Source organism: Sminthopsis crassicaudata, chromosome 5 (assembly GCF_048593235.1).
Source record: "Sminthopsis crassicaudata isolate SCR6 chromosome 5, ASM4859323v1, whole genome shotgun sequence".
NCBI classification, from domain to species: Eukaryota; Metazoa; Chordata; class Mammalia; order Dasyuromorphia; family Dasyuridae; genus Sminthopsis; species Sminthopsis crassicaudata.
The window spans coordinates 59,487,587-59,504,066 of record NC_133621.1 but is presented as its reverse complement, the minus strand read 5'-3'; the positions used below and the strand labels follow the sequence as shown (position 1 = coordinate 59,504,066).

The following is a 16,480-nucleotide window of genomic DNA, read 5'->3' as shown; positions in this document are numbered from 1 at the left end:
AATTCATTAATTTTCACACACACAAAAACACCTTACTTTGTATGCTATAATGAAGAGTCAGTGCTTTTTATTCAATATTGAAATTATACTGTTAATTTTATAAATTCTCTATCATATAGACCTAATAATTTCCTAATATGGAATAATTAATAAAGAATTAGATCAGAAATTGTAAATTGTTGATTAATTCTTCGAGGGAATGTGTTAAATTAAACCTGATTCTCCTAAAAGAATTTGATAAGGAATAAGTTAATCATGGCATAAAAGTGGAGCTTATCATATTATAAATACTCTAAAAGTAACCTATAAAGAAATACAAAGGGAAAAACAAACCTTTTAAGGCAAATTTATAAATGGCTTCACATGCTTTAGCCAAAATTTCTTCTTCTGTAGAATTAAGCATCAACACCACTGTTGCTGCCTTTTTACTTTCAATTGTCAATGGATCAAACTGAAATAAAAATAGCAATATTTCACTAACAATTAGCCTTTATAATGTATCACAAACAAAATTAAAGATTTCTAGAAATAATTTAATTAAATGTGGCAAAATTGTTGGCTATCTGAGGAACCACAGCAGCTGACAGACAAGCTTGGGAAGTAGAAATCGAGAACTGAGGGTTTTTGCTATGCAAACATAATGGCCCACCTAATAAATTTTCAAAAAATTTCCAGAAATAGAGAATATATTATACGTTTCAGAAGATATAGTCAGTGGCCACTTTGAATGAATTTAGTCTGTTGAAAAAATAATAACTCTTGTTTTATATCACTATATATATAGTGTGTGTGTCTGTGTATATAATGTATATGTGCATATATATGTATAAACATATCTCTACCTAGAATTAAAAACTTTCTTGTAACAGAGAAAAACAAACATTAATAATGAACATAAAATTATTTGATATCATGGAGCATTCTGCCCCTTGGTTTTCTTGTCTCTCTTCCAAGAGGATGGTTATATGTTTCATTTTTTTGTTCTTCAGACCAAGTTTGGTTATTACAGCTTCCTAGAAGTCAGTGGATTTTTTATTCACTTTATTATAACAATTGTGTATATTATTGACTTCTAGGAAGAAGTCAGTGGATTTTTTATTCACATTATTATAACAATCATGTATATTATTGCATGCAATAGAATATGAAAAATCTTTCCACCTTTCTCTGATTTCCTCATATTTGTCATTATTTATAGCTCAGTGATATTCCATTTCATTCCCATACCACGGTTTGTACAGCCATTTCCCAATCAGTGGGCTCCCACTTTCAGAATATCATAGCATTTGAGAATGAGAAGGGACCTCAGTGGATATCTAGTTTAACCTTACACAAAAGCAATCTCTACTACAATGTGCCCAATAAGCAGTCATTCAACAAATCCTTAAAGACCTCCATAGAGAGAACACCCACTATTTTGGTCCATTTTACTTTTAGTAGAGCTCTAATTATTAGGGAGTTTTTGTTTGTTTTTTGTTTTTTACAGCAACCCTATGCAACTATCCCATGGCTCCTGACTCTTCCCTCTTTTAGGTGGTAACCCTTTGAATTGACTAAAATTTAGAAGAATACAAGCCATTCTCTGACTGATAAATGGTTAAAGGATATTAACAGACAGTTTTCAGATGGAGAAGTTAAAACCATTTCTAGTCATGTGAAAAAATGCTCTAAATCACTCTTGATCAAAAAAAATACAAATTAAGGCAACTCTGAGGTACCACTTCACACTTCTCAGATTGGCTAAGATGACAGGAAAAGATAATGATAAATGATGGAGGGAATGTGGGAAAACTAGGATACTAATACATTGTGAGTAGACTTGTGAACTGATCCAACCATTTTAGAGAGCAAAATAGAACTATGCCCAAAGAGCTATCAAACTGTGCATAGCCTTAACTCAGCAGTGTTTTTACTGAGCCTGCATCCTAAAGAGATCATAAAAAAGGAAAAGGACCTACATGTGCAAAAAATGTTTGTGGCAGCCCTTTTTGTAGTGGCAAGGCACTGGAAACTGAGTGAATTCCTATCAGCTGGAGAATGGCTGAATAAATTATGTTATATGAATGTGATGAAATATTATTGTTCTATGAGAAGTGATCAGGATTTCAGAGGGATTTGGAATATTTACATGAATTGATGCTATAGAACCAAGATAATATTGTACATGGCAACAACAGTATTATACGATGAACAATTCTGTTAGCCATGATTCCTTTCAACAGTAAGATGAGTCAGGCCAATTCTAATAGAATTGTGATGGAGACAGCCATCTGCATCCAGAAGGAGGACCATAAGGTCTGAGTGTGGATCACAACACAGTATTTTCCCTGATTTGTTGTTTGGTTGCATGTTTTCTTTCTCATCTGATTTTTCTTGTACAGCATGATAAATATGGAAATATTTATAGAAGAATTACACATGTTTAACATGTATTTAATTACTTGACATCTAGGGGAGGAGTTGGGGGGAAGGAAAGGAAATAAAAATTTGGAATACAAGGTTTTATAAGGGTGAATGTTGAAAATATGCATATATTTTGAAAATAAAAAGCTTTAAAAATGGTTTTCATGTCTGTTCTTCAACCCATTTGTTTGCTAAATTACTTATTATCATTTTTATACAGTGTTTCAGGATTTGCAAAATGCTTTACAGTTATTCTCATTTTATTCTCATAACATTCTTAGGAATAGAGATGATATCTTCATTTTTACTTAGGAGAAAAATGAGGTGGAAAGAGTTTAAATAACGGGCCAGGTCACACAATAATAAAGTTTCCTCTCTGCTGGATAGAACAACTCTACAATGTGCTACTGTACACCATAGATATCTGCATTTGATCTGAACAACTATATATAATAATAATATTATATGTGTATATATAAATATATATTAGCTATAATCTGATGTTATATAACATATGCTCATAAAGTGACTGTACTGTATATCTGTACAGTCAATGTAGTTTTCAAGAATAGCAAACTCTTAAATGGGGAAGAGGAGAAAGGGAAGTAGATGGAGACTATTACAGGCATAAATATTGACTTTTCTCTTTTCCTATTCTTTGGGGTTACATGAAGGACACTGTAGAGAAGAGTAAAAACTTTATTTTCAAGAATGTTATACATTAGAAGTACAGGGAGGAATTAATTCTAATTATAAGAGGTCAAAGCTGGGAGCTGGCAGCAGGTGAGTCACTTGTATGCAGCTGAGCTGGTGAGGAGCAATGCCAAGTGATGGCAGCAGGAAAAGCTTTGGCCAGCTGATCAGTTCCTGAGGACTTCTGCCTGACCTAAGACCCAATATTTGGGGGTATGACAATCTCATGATGCTCTGCAGATGAGCAAGGGTGGCAGTCATAATTTAAGAAGCCAAAGGCAGGAAAGACCGAGATTGAGAGAGGATGTTAAAGAAGTCCTTACTGAAAAAGTTCTAACTCTTCATCTATGTTGCAGAAATTCCATTATTGTTGCTTTTAATTTGGTTCCTTTCTACTGGACTTAGATTTAGGTTCCACTTATATCCTCCTTTATATTGTAATAGATGTTTATGTTCAAAATACTAATTGGATACTTTGGTCACCACCAGATGAGCTGACTCAAATATGGAGTCATTCAATTATGGGTATTCTCATGGAGGAAATTTTCTGGATTTCCATGAGCCCTTTAATCTAAGACTGAATGTAGTCTATCTGACCTCAGTTGGCAAAATGGGATAATTACAAAAGTACTGGCTAATAATAGAGATAGTAGATAGAACACAAGGTAACAAATATTTCTCCAAATTTTAGTTATGTGTCTTTGTAAACTCTGTGGACCATACTATCCATGGGGTTATCTTGGCAAAGATACTGCAGTAGTTATTTCTTTCACCTATGAATTGAGGCAAACAAAGGTTAAATAACCAAGATTCACACAGCTACTAAGAATCTGAGGTCGAATTTGAACTCGGGTATTCCTGACTTCCATTCCAGTACTTCATCTACTGTGCTATCTACCTGCCTTTTACTATTTTAAATTGGTTTAAAATAGGATACATATGAGCAAAATAACTATTTTTTCAGTGATTTGTACTTAGGATACATACTCATTCAAAATAATAATTTTAAAGATTGAGAAAAGGGAGGTATGAGACCATAGGGTCTCATTTTACTTAAAGAATAAGAGCAAAAAATAAGTAAGGATGTGAAAATTGCAGTATTAAAAAAACTGTTAAAGGTGAAGAAATATTGCACTTTGATAAGGGTCAGCACACAGTTGTGGGCAGAGGAAGTCAGCATGAAATCTGCTACTCCCACAGAGTCTATCATATTATAGTAATTTTTATTTTAAGGAAATTGAAAATAAAATGATAGATATAATAGAATGATACATTACTAAACAAATAATATGGAACTGTAATTACTGATTCCTTCTGCTTTCACATGAGGAGGCCATAGTCATCAAAAAGCATGTGGTGAGATTATAATTTCACACTATGTACTAAATAAATGATGAACTGAAATTATTAACAGGCTTCCAAAAAAAGAGGTATTCTAGCTAGGCTCAGAATTTTTTAAGAACTATGATAATTAGAAAAGCTATCAATTTATAAATTTCAAATATAGACATGTAAATATTTTAATTTTTATTGATACTCAAAATATACTCCCCCTCTATTCTTTCTATAGGGAGCCATCTCTCTTGTAATCAAGAATAACCCAATTTATATGTTAAATGTAAAAATGTTATCAGTAATGGAAATAAAATTTCTTCACAGGACACTAGTTTAAAATTAGTTCAAGGAAAGTTAATGAGTTCCATAGTATTTAATGTATCAAGAGGTATATAAAATAATTTTGGTGACTTGAAGCTCTATTTCAAAAAATGAGAGGGAGTTTAATAAAGGAGAAAAATAGATGAAAAATTATCTAATATGAATGTGTATGGAACACATATTTAGAGATCAGTAGAAATATATTGTAAAAATCGAATTGATTAGTTTAGGTAAAGTCTAAATAATGGCTAAAATTACCTTTAATGTCTAAATCTACCAGTGCCTTCTCACCCTGATTTGTTCATGTTCTCCCATAAATCCACAGGGCAGATCTATTCAAGGAATGGGTCTTGTTCTAAGAGTAGTTAGTGGTATGGAGTTGAACTGTTTCATCAATGTATCAAGACTGTAGTTAAGAAGAGGGTAGCTAGGGGCAATTAGATGGGTAGCGTATAAAGCACTGGCTCTGAAGTCAGGAGGACGTGAGTTGAGATCTGGCCTCAGATTCTTGACTGGTACTAGCTGTGTGATTTTGGGCAAGTCATTTAACCTAATTGCCTGGGCCAGGGGGAAGAGCATAGACAGAAGGGTAGTTTATATGCTAGGATAATACTAAGGGACTGGAGATCACATCAAGAATGTTCAGTGATATCCTTTACTACTATGTAAGGTATAAGGAATTTCCCTGAGCTCAATAAAATTTAATTTTAAGGCAAATACATCTATCTTATTCAGGTACTGGTTCAACTATTTGGTTTCTAAGGTTCCTTCCAATTTGAAATTCTAATTTGTGAAGAAATATATCAAATGCAAGGTACACCTCTAGAGCTTTGTGGTTGCAGTTTAGTTTTTTCAGTCTTGTCCATCTTTGTGACATCATGGACCACAGCACTTCCCTGCTCTATTCTCAGCCTTGGACATTTCTAGCTAGGATTCTAGCCATGTCATTAAATGATTCAGTTTCCTCATCTCTAAAATAAGAATTATTTTTATCTTCCTCACAAGATCACATATATTAATAAACATTTTTAAAACTTTTGGAGTTCTCTTGGCAAAAAAATACTGGAGCGGTTTGCTCTTTCCTTCTCCAGTGGGGAACTTGAAAAGATGCATTATATTGCCTTCGCCTTCTCACTAGCTTCTCTTACATGGAAATTGCTTGGACATTTCTGCAGTAGAATGACCAACAAGGAGATAGCAAGAGGAACAAATATTTATGCCTTTCTTTTTACCTCAGATCTTCTGTGCATTGCAGGCATATTTGGTATATTTCTGGGGTATTTTACCAATATTATTAAGTATGTAATAATAATGCTAATAAAATGTAGGCTAATTTCTGGTATGGTTACTATTCTAAGACTTTGCCTCCTCATAATATGGGGAAGTATAAAAATTCTAGATGTAATATTTTATTCCAGTCACAAAATTGCTCATTATGTCACTACACATCATCATCATGTTCTAAGATGTCTAATTATGAAGGACTATGATATGCAGATCTTAATTCCAAGCATAGTCTAATGCCAGATTGAATGTCTAAACCTCAGCTTGTCTAACCTCAGACTGAATGAGTTCTTCCTAAAGAATTCTGATTTAAAAATTAGGCTACCATTTTCCAGGAAGCTATTCAGCATAAGTGAATGGTATGATATGGCCGCTAACAAATCTAATGCAATGTCAGCTTGTATTAAAGGAAATATGATATTTAGAGAAAGGATACACTAGTACCCTTTTATCCTGTACTGGTCAGACCCTATCTAAAGCTCTAGGGCCATGATCAGGGAAGATTGCAACATTATGATAGTGAAGAGGCAACAAATTGTCTAATATAAGGAATGAGGTTATTTAACCTTAAAAAGAGATGATTTAAGGGGATACATGATAACCATTTTAAAAATGTTTATTAATATATTTTACATTGCTTACATTTTCTAAAGTTTCTCTCCTCTCTCTTACCAAGAAAACCAGCCTTTATTACAAACAAAAATTAAGAAAAACAGTTCAGCAAAATTAATCAACATGTCAATAAAGTCTGAAAGTATATCCTCTATTCCACTTCCATAGTGCCAATATGCCTCCAAATTAATATATTCCTTCTTTGGGGCCAGACTAAATCATAATAATTGAACTTAACAATATTCAGTTTCAATGTCTGATATTATTCTTTACACTGATCTTATCACTGTGTATATTGTTTCTTCATCCTTCTTACTTTGCTTTATACCAATTCATATATGTCTTATCAAATTCTTCATACTCACCATTTCCAATAGCTCAGCTATATTTTTTTATGGGTGATAATTTGTTTAGCTATTCTCAGATGGATATCTATTTTATTTCTAATTCTAATTAATTTTAATTCTAATTCTTATAGTACTGCTATACATAATTTAGTATACACAAGAAATTTCATATGGCAGTAGAGTCAAAGAGTATTTATATTTTATTCATTTTCTTACCATAGTTCCAGATTTATTTTCATAATGTTTGGACCAATCCATAGTGTGTTAAGTGTGCATGTCTTCCTACATCCCCACCATTATTTCCATCTTTTGTTATCTTTGCCAATTTACTGAATCTGAAGTGAAACTTTAAAGCTTGTTTTGGATGTATATTTATTATTTGTGATTTGGAACAGCCTTTCACATGACTGATAATGACTTGTAATTCTTCTTTTTCTTCTTTTTTCCGGGGTCACACAGCTAGGAAGTGTTAAGTGTCTGAGACCAGATTTGTACTCAGGTCCTCCTGACTTCAGGGATGATGCTCTATCCACTACACCACCTAGCTGCCCCCAGCTTGTAATTCTTTTCAAAACAATTTGTTCATATCCTTTTAGCACTTTCATTGTTAGTGTGTTTTGATATTATATATATATGCTTATATATATATATATTCTATAAATGTACCTATATGTATAGATACATATTTTAAATATCAGACTTTTAAAAGTTATCTTATACAAAAGATTTTTTTCTTCATTTTCCTCTTCCCCCAAATCAACCTCATCTCTTATCTTAACTGTGAACTCAGCAACCCAGTATTTAATAATTCCAACAACATAAATCAGTTAGCTTGCATCTATTAAATACCTGCTATGTGTCAGGCACTGTGTTAAGCACTGAGGATACAAAAAGAAGTAAAATATGAAACACTCCCTTCTCTCAAGGAGTTCACAGTCTAATGGGAATAAAATTTTATTTTCAAGAAATGCTGGAAAAACTGAAGAGTTGGTAGAAATTATGTTTAGATTGACATTTTATATCATATAACACAATAAGCTCAACATAAACAAATGATTTTAATATTTTTTAAAATCTCAGAATAAAAAATAAAACCAAATCAAGTACTTTTCACAGCTCTGGAAACAAGTGATAAACGTGATTACAAAGGATAAAATAGGTCATTTCAATTACATGAAACTGACAGCTTTATGCATAAGAAACTTTGGAGTCAGTCAGAAAACCTATCTTCCAATTCTGCCTGTGTGATTTTGGAAGATCACTTCCCCTTCCGAGGGCTTCAGATCAAATGAGAGATGTTGGACCAAATAACCCTCTAAAATTCTTTTCAGTAATTTATCCTATGATGACCATTTTAAAATAGTTCATGATTTTTCTCCTAACTCCAGAGGGAACAAAAAGAACTAAGGAGTTCTCCATCATTCATATTCTTCATGATTACTTATGAAGAAAAAAAATTCCTAAGGTGAATGGGAGATTGGGTTAGATGACCACTAAGAGTTTTTCCAACTAACATTATATTAATTATGGCCTACAATCCTGTTTCTTTTAAAAGAAGAAAATCTTATTTATGGCTGTTTCACAAAGAGGTTTTTATTTCATGTTTTATTCATATTTGCCTCTTTACAGGTGTCAAATTTGAAACTTTAGCAGCCTAGGGCATTCCCTCTAGCTTTGAAAAAAGAAATCTTTTAGTTGTTTTCCATCTTAAAAAAAGAAAACTTTTTTTTTTTTTGAAAGAGACATCAGTGGATATGTCCTGTGTAGTAGAAAATAGCCAAATGATGTAGTAGTGGTGAAGCATTTATATACTTCAAAATTCTATGTAAATAATGTAATCTTTCTGATATCCAGATAACTGATCTAATTTTGGACCACTTTCTTCACATAAAATAATTGTAGTTCAAATTCTGGCTAAATATTTCAAAGAACTAAAAAAGCTTACTCATTAACCTGATATATCATTCATATCATTGAAATGAAAATAATTGTGGGTCTCTAATCTTGTAATTAAATCATCACAATACTTCAAATTTCTGTTCCAAGATATAACATTATATTAGAACTGGATAATTGCACATTAGCCAGACTTTGGATTTAAATAATATGTATCTCCCTGTATATAACTGTAAAGTTTATATTGCCTCCAAGGTCCCTTTTTCAGATAAGAGTTATCAAAAAATCAATAGTCAAAGTACTATCAAATTAAATTTCTTACAATATATTGCAAACCAAAAAACTTACCACATCCTTAGGAGGAGGTTCTACTTCCTTTTTTATTTTTTTACCCATTCTAAAAGGATAGACAAAAAAAAATTACTCTTATTTTCTCTCAATTACTTACTATTCCTATTACAGAGTTTATATTTCATGGGTTTATTAAGAATGATGTTGAAAAGCCCTGACTATGCTTGTGAAATGTAGGCAGTAATGATGCTTAAAAAAACCAATGACTGATTCTCTGATAAAGGATGACTAAATAGCAGCAGAATTAAGTGTTTTATGGCACTAATCCAGGATATTTCTCTTCTGTCTCTTTGTCTTCAGCCTTTCTATGTCTCTGTCTCTGTGTGTGTGTGTGTGTGTGTGTGTGTGTGTGTGTGTGTGTGTGTGTGTGTTTCATTTTAAAGACTGATCAAAATTACTTTGTGGGAATTGCTCTTTCATGAAATAGAGAAGTTAATTCTGAAATCTTTTGAAATCATAACCTGCCCTTTTTTCTATTCTGCATAATCATATATGGTGCTGACAAAACAAAGATGTTCATTTTGTTAAATGAAAACTATGTGTCAAGAACTTGTAATTTTATTGATGTAGGTACTCTTTCAATCAGCAGAGATCACAAGCTCTTTACAGCATAATTTAAAATATATATATATATATATGTATATATATAGATATATATATAAAATTGTCATGGATTAAAAATTCGTCACAGGTTGTAGGATAAGTTGGGCTTTATATTCTGTTTCATGTGTTAATCAGATGTGTAATCATTAACAGATCATTTAAGAAGGCTTTTAGGTTCTCATGCATAAAATAAAGATAATAACATTTGTACTACTATCCTCACAGGATGGTTGTGTTCAAGCCTCTATAAACAGGAACTCTCTCTCTATATATATATTCTATTATTCAATTGTATTCAATCAATCAAAAGTTAACCCTTATTATTACCTACTATGTGCCAGGGATTATGGTATATGTTTAGGATGTAGATGCAAAAAAAATTAAATAATCTGTACTGACAAGAAATTCACATTCTAACAAAGAAAGTAAGAAGTATATCTATAAACATATTAAAAGAATAAATACAAAATACAAAAACCCCACAAAATGCAAAATATAAAAATATAATAAACAAAATATAAATACAAAATAAATACTTCTTTTTTAAGAAGCTGGATTGAGAGGAAAGGTACTAAGAGTTGGAGGATCAGCAAAAATTTAGTGTTGAAGGTGAAGAAGCAAGGTTCTGTGAGGGGGAGAAGAGACTATACACTCCAGACCTGGCTATGATAGATGAAAGATTAGACGTTAGAAAGGATGGATCAAATGGCTGAATTCCAGAGTGCCAGAGAAGAAACAATAGATAATAAAATTAGAAAAATTAGGCAACCTGGTACTTTTAAAAACTAAAGAAAGGGGTTTGTATTTTGTTCTCAAGGTAGGGAATACCAGAATTACGTAGGAAAGCAAGTCAGATTGATATTCAGCAAAAATTCCTTTGGCTGTGTTGGATGTATTGGATGGACTAGAGTGGGGAAAGACTTGAGGAAAGAAGACCACATAAGAGGCTATGGGAATAATCAAGAGAAAAGTAGATAACGTCCTGAAATAAGCCAGTAGCTGTGTGTCAGATGGGAATCAGTCAAGGAGAATTTAAGTGCCCACCATGTGCTAGACACTGAGCTTGGGATAAGACCTTAACAAGCCATTTAGGCCCTAGCTTCTGATGCCATATGGAAACTGAATGTGGTCATTGTGAAATCATGATTATCAGTAAATGTTTAATTTGTATACAATTTTATATACCTGTATACTTGGGGTTACATAAAAATTTCTTAGGTAAAAAAGGATCATGAGTTGGGAAAAGTTTAAGAAGCCCTGATGTAGGTCATAAAATCTTTAGGAAAAAAGTCCTACTTAACAATCAAACAAATACAATTGTTTCTATTTGCAAAACACAAGAAATAGGAATGTATATGAAACTATGACTTTTTACAATTTATATATAGATATACAATTTATATATAGATAATTTAATGAACTAATAAAAATTGCTGTCTCCTATAAATTCAGTGATCCTAATAAATTTTTCTTTTTGCACAACACGTGAGAAGCAATTCTGCAAATAATTGTGCTACCTGGTTTCCAATGGTTTCTATGTTTTTCCAGCACTTAGCACAGTTACTGGCACATAGATTCCTAATCAATGATGTTGAGGGATTGAAGGCCAGTGAGGCAAAAAAAAAAAAAATCCTTAAAATCCTGAGCCTCCCTCCAACTCCCTCCCATTATTAATCCTTTAGAGCACACCTCCCCCTCCCACATTCCACACCCTATCCCCAGGGCCTTAAATTTAGAAGGCCACTCTGACAACAGTAAATTAAACCCTGGCTTCCACTGAATCCTTAGACCTTTTTCTTCCCCAGAGCCTCTGAGACGGGATTTGCCTGGGCTCTCAGCCAGGGTTTACAAGTCCTCCCTCTTTCCTAGACTCTTTTCTGGCAAGTGCATTGGATTTGGAAACAGAGAACTGAGGGCAGTAGACATATATATTTGGAACTTCTAATGCTAACTCTTAGCACCTATTTTTCTTATTTCAGTATTAATGATTTGTAGTAATAAATAAAAAAGAAGTTCCACAAAGAAGAGAGTAACAACTTTGGGAGTTCTACCATCATATTTTGTTTTGGACATGAATTGGGACCCATGATTTCATTGTTATAGAGAAATTGTGAAGACAGACCCTCTACTAATCAATCAATCAAGTATTAAATGCCTAATATGTTATGCCAGACACTATTCTGGGGACTAGGTATACAAATACAAAGAATTAAAGAATCACTCCATATTTTTATGCTTTAGTGGAGAAGTACATATAAAATGTGTGCAAGACAAATATAAGATGAATAAATGCAAATTATATGTATTACATAAGGATGTATATTGTGTGCATGTATATATGTGTATACACACACTTACACCTATACAGTATTTAAATACATTAGCTGGGCAAAGGAGGATACTAGGAGTTGGGAAGGATCAGAATGGCTTCATGCAGATGGTGTTGCCTGAGGTACTTCATGAAAAGAAGAATTCTCCAAAAGAGTAAGAAGAGTACATTCTAGGCAAAAGGAAAAACCAGTACATGGCCATAGAGAAGAAAACGGAGTGTTCTATGTAAGAATTAGACAAAATGTCTTCTTTGTCTGTATTTACAGGGGGTGGCCAATAAGGCCATTAAGATAGGTTGGGTCTGGTTATATAAGACTTTAAAAGCTAAATAGAAGGATTTAGACTGGATCCTTGAGAAAACAGGAAAGTACTGGAAGTTGACTAAGAAGGGGAGTCACAGAGTCAAATGTGCATTCAGGGAAAAATGTCTTTGGTAGCACTATGTAAAATAAATCAAGGATGAAAGATTGGAAACACAGAGGATGTAATAATAATTTAGAAGAATAGAATTAAGGCAACAGGTAGCCCTGTCCTGAAGGGATCAGATGCAAGATGGCAGAAATAACATTTGATGGGATATGTGGGGTAAGAGAGAATAAGAATCCAAGATAATTCTGAGGTAGTAAACCTGGGAAGAAGTTTGGAAAGAAGGAAGACATGTATGGAACATTTAGCAAACTCAAACCAATGGGAGCTTTGGGGAAGTAGGAGGTGGGGAGAGAGACCTGGAGAGACTGAGACAAAGATAAACAGAAAATAATGGAAATAGGAAAGAAGAAATATAGAAGAGAAAGAGTGAAGGAGGAGAAGACAAGACAGATTTAGGATGGAATCTTAACACCCATGAGGAAACATACATGATTATGGTACAAGTTAGTATTTTCTCTATAGTTTTAAAGAGTTGCCTCCTTGAGCACTTGATTGACTGGCCGGGGTCTTATAATTACTATGTATTGGTGGGGCTGGAGGCCAATTTTCCTGATTCTGAGGTTGGCTTTCTATTCTTTACTCATAATGTGCCTCTATTCTGATTTGGACTTAGGTAACTTTAAAATAACTTCTATTTGAGGCTTCTAACTCCCTTTTATGGCCATGCTTTCTTCTCCCTTCCCTTCTTTGTTTATTCTTTCTAATGCTTATAAGCTGGGAGGAATTCGATGATCCCTTTTTTTTTTTTTTTTTAAAGAGAAGGAGTGGGGAAACCGATCTGTTTTAGGCTTGTAGAAGTGTCATAAATGGAAATTCCTGAAGTGTATCTAGAAAACTTCCCACCCAGTCCGTCCCTTATAGTCTTGGAGAATTGCCTGAGGGCATTTGAGATTTTAAAGGATTTGTTTATAAGTCTTATAGTTAGTATCTGAATCTGAGATTTTCTTGGCAAAGCTACTGGAGTGATCTACCATTTCCTTTTTCAACTCATTTTACAGATGAGAAAATTGGCTGGTTACTATATAGGGCAAGAAGAAAGACAGGGATGAAGGGAATAGAAGAGGTAGAAGGAAAGGAGAAGGGAGACAGAAAGGCAAGTACTAGGAAAGAGAAGGGTGAGAAAGAGGGTGAAGAGGTGAAGGGAGAAGAGGAAAGGGGAAATGAAGGAAAAAACGATGAAAAAGGAGGGGAGAGGAATAGTTAAGAAAGAAAAAGGAATTCAGAGAAAGGAAGAGGGGAAAAAAGTGGTGAAAGAAGAGGCACTGAAAAAAGGAAAGGGGGGGAGTTGTTAGCGGGAGAAAGAAGGGGGTAAAGAAAAGGCGTTGAGAAAGGAAAGAAGGGGGAAGGAGGAGGAAAGGGGACAATGACTTAGAGGGAGAGAGAGAGAGAAGGGGAAAGAAGAGGGAGGGAAAGCGTTAGAAAAGGAAGGGAGAAAGAAAAAAGAGGTGGAGGGATAAAGAAAAATACAAAAACCAATCTAGCCAGGCAGGACTCCGGAACAGGTGAGCACTGAGTAAGTGGGGGGATAAGGGCAAGGGGTCCCCTCATAATACCGGGTCTGGCCCCACCAACTCGGGGCTCCAGGGATTCCACCTGCCCTCAGGCCCTCTATGCTGCCTTCAAGCTCCCCCTTCCGGCCCAGCCTTGGCCCTTACCTCTCTTGTGAACAGTGATCAACCGACCCTCAATCAAGCTCCCTCCTGTTCCCTCCCGTTCCCTCCCTCACTCCTCCAGGCTTGGGGTTCCGGTTGTTTTCAGTTGCTAGGAGACGCATTCGGCGCATGCGCCTCCCCTCGATAGGCCTACGTCCCGCCCCCTGCCCCGCCTTGCTGGGAGCGAGCATCGCATCCCATTGCATCCTATGGCAACGCATCCCTTGGCGCTTGGACCAGCTCCTGTGGCTGCGAGGCGCGAGCTAATGCCCGCTGCTCTTCTCTCCTTTTTCAAAGATTGAATAAACCCTGGTTTCCTTTTAATAAGAATGATAGGCTCAGAGGGCCGTCCTTTTCACATCGCATTTTAACAACCGGCTCCAGTGGGTGAACAACTTTAAACACAACAGCCCCACGGCCAACCTGACTTCCACTGCGCTTTATAAAACGCTTTGCGTCCCCTGGTAGCCCTCGACAATTGTCAGGGCTCTGTCCCCTCCTATATCCCAGTTTCTCCTAAGAGTCATCCCCATCCTATCTTAGTACACACACTGAAACCCTCGGAAAAGGAGCGGTTAATTTGTGCTAAGTAATGCACCTCCCGGTGATTGTTCTTTGTACAATTTTGTAATAATAGCGGTTGTTTATGACCTCCTCGCTGATACTCAACAGCCCCTTTATTCCTCTCTTGTTTACTCGCCATCGTGTTCTCCAAAGGAGGCACCAACTTGCGCCTATGTCCCCTGTCCTTCAAAACAAAACAAAACAAAACAAAATCTCAGAGTCAATGCAGCCCAGGGTCTTGCGGCTCCTCCCTTCAATGTCAAACTGATAGAAAGAGTAGCTTATATTCCGCCAAAACCAGGCAGAACAAAGACAGAGAAAGCAGCCGGAATCAACGGAGTGTGCACAGAGAAATCCTTGCTGTCGGTTATGAGAGTGAGCCAAAAGGGAATACTCAGAAATCAGATTTTATTAATCCTGAAAAAAAGATGATTCAGGAAATCAGAAACTACCAACCTAGATAGATACCTTTCCAACTGTTGTTGTGGCATAATCTTTTTCAAGTCATCACTCCTTTGGAGATTTTCTTGGCAAAGCTACTGGAGTGATCTACCATTTCCTTTTTCAATTCATTTTACAGATGAGAAAATTGAAGCAAACAGGATTTAGTTGACTCTCCCAGAGTTAGATTTGCAGTAATATCTTTGTGATTAGTCCAAGGATTCTATCGCTTCATCAATTCCATTCTACAAAAACAAAATGGGCATTACCACAGGACAGGTGCACTTTCTTTTTTATTTTATTAAAGCTTTTATTTACAAAACACATGCATGGATAATTTTTCAACATTGACCTTTGCAACACTTTAATGTTCCAAATTTTTCCCTCCTTTCTCCTACTCCTTCCCTAGATTCCAGGTAGTCTAATACATGTTAAGTATATTAAAATATATGTTAAATCCAATATATGTATATGTATTTATACAGTTATCTTGTTGCACAAGAAAAATTGGATCAAGAAGGAAAAAAACCTGAGAAAGAAAACAAAATGCAAGCAAACATCAATAGAAAGAGTGAAAATACTATGTTGTAGTCCACATTCAGTCCCCATAGGCCTCTCTCTGCATGTAGATGGCTCTCTTCATCACTGAACAATTGGAACTGGTTGAATCATCTCATTGGTGAAGAGAGCCACGTCCATCAGAATCGATCATCATATAGTCTTGTTATTGTCATATATAATGATCTCTTGATTTTGCTCATTTCACTTAGCATCAGTTTAGGCCTCTCTAAAATTGAAAGGTAAACTTTCAAAAGTAATGCTATACAATAAGTCACATCAGACAATTGACTGAGAGATATAAGACCTCATCATGCTTTCTGTTTGTTTTCTTAATTATTAGATTCAGTAAAATAAAAACGACCTTCTCTTCCAACACATTGTCTTCAGAATGCATCAGAAGTATTCAGAATTCTTTGAAAGACATTTGTCTTTAATATCAGACAAAACATAAAACAGTCATGCTCACGAAAAGTGTTTCACATGATCATGAGGGAGATTCAGAAAAGAAGATGGATTCCATAGAGATGGTGAGATTATCCAGATTCTACTGCTTGCTCATGATATTGTGCTGGTTCCATAAAATCTGAGGACACTACAGAATCTCTTGGATGAGATCTCTTTGGTCTAATAATCCCTATAAGGAAAAACTAGTAGACG

The 16,480-nt window shown here is 34.8% G+C and overlaps 1 protein-coding gene across 4 annotated transcripts in view; it reads right to left on the bottom strand.

Annotated features, from left to right (window-relative positions):
• Positions 1 to 14,375, bottom strand: part of ARMC3 (armadillo repeat containing 3) — a 136,950-nt gene extending 122,575 nt beyond the window's left edge. For 2 of the 4 annotated variants that reach the window (XM_074266913.1, XM_074266914.1), the window contains exons 1-3: positions 14,261 to 14,365; positions 9,240 to 9,288; positions 334 to 451 (exon numbers count right to left, since the gene is read on the bottom strand). In XM_074266913.1, coding sequence (XP_074123014.1) covers positions 334 to 451; positions 9,240 to 9,287 — 166 coding nt within the window. In that variant the 5' untranslated portion in view covers position 9,288; positions 14,261 to 14,365. Of the gene's footprint in view, positions 1 to 333; positions 452 to 9,239; positions 9,289 to 14,260 lie in introns of all 4 variants that reach the window. The other 2 variants (XM_074266916.1, XM_074266915.1) reach the window with 2 other exon arrangements.
• Positions 14,376 to 16,480: the final 2,105 nt, after the last annotated feature.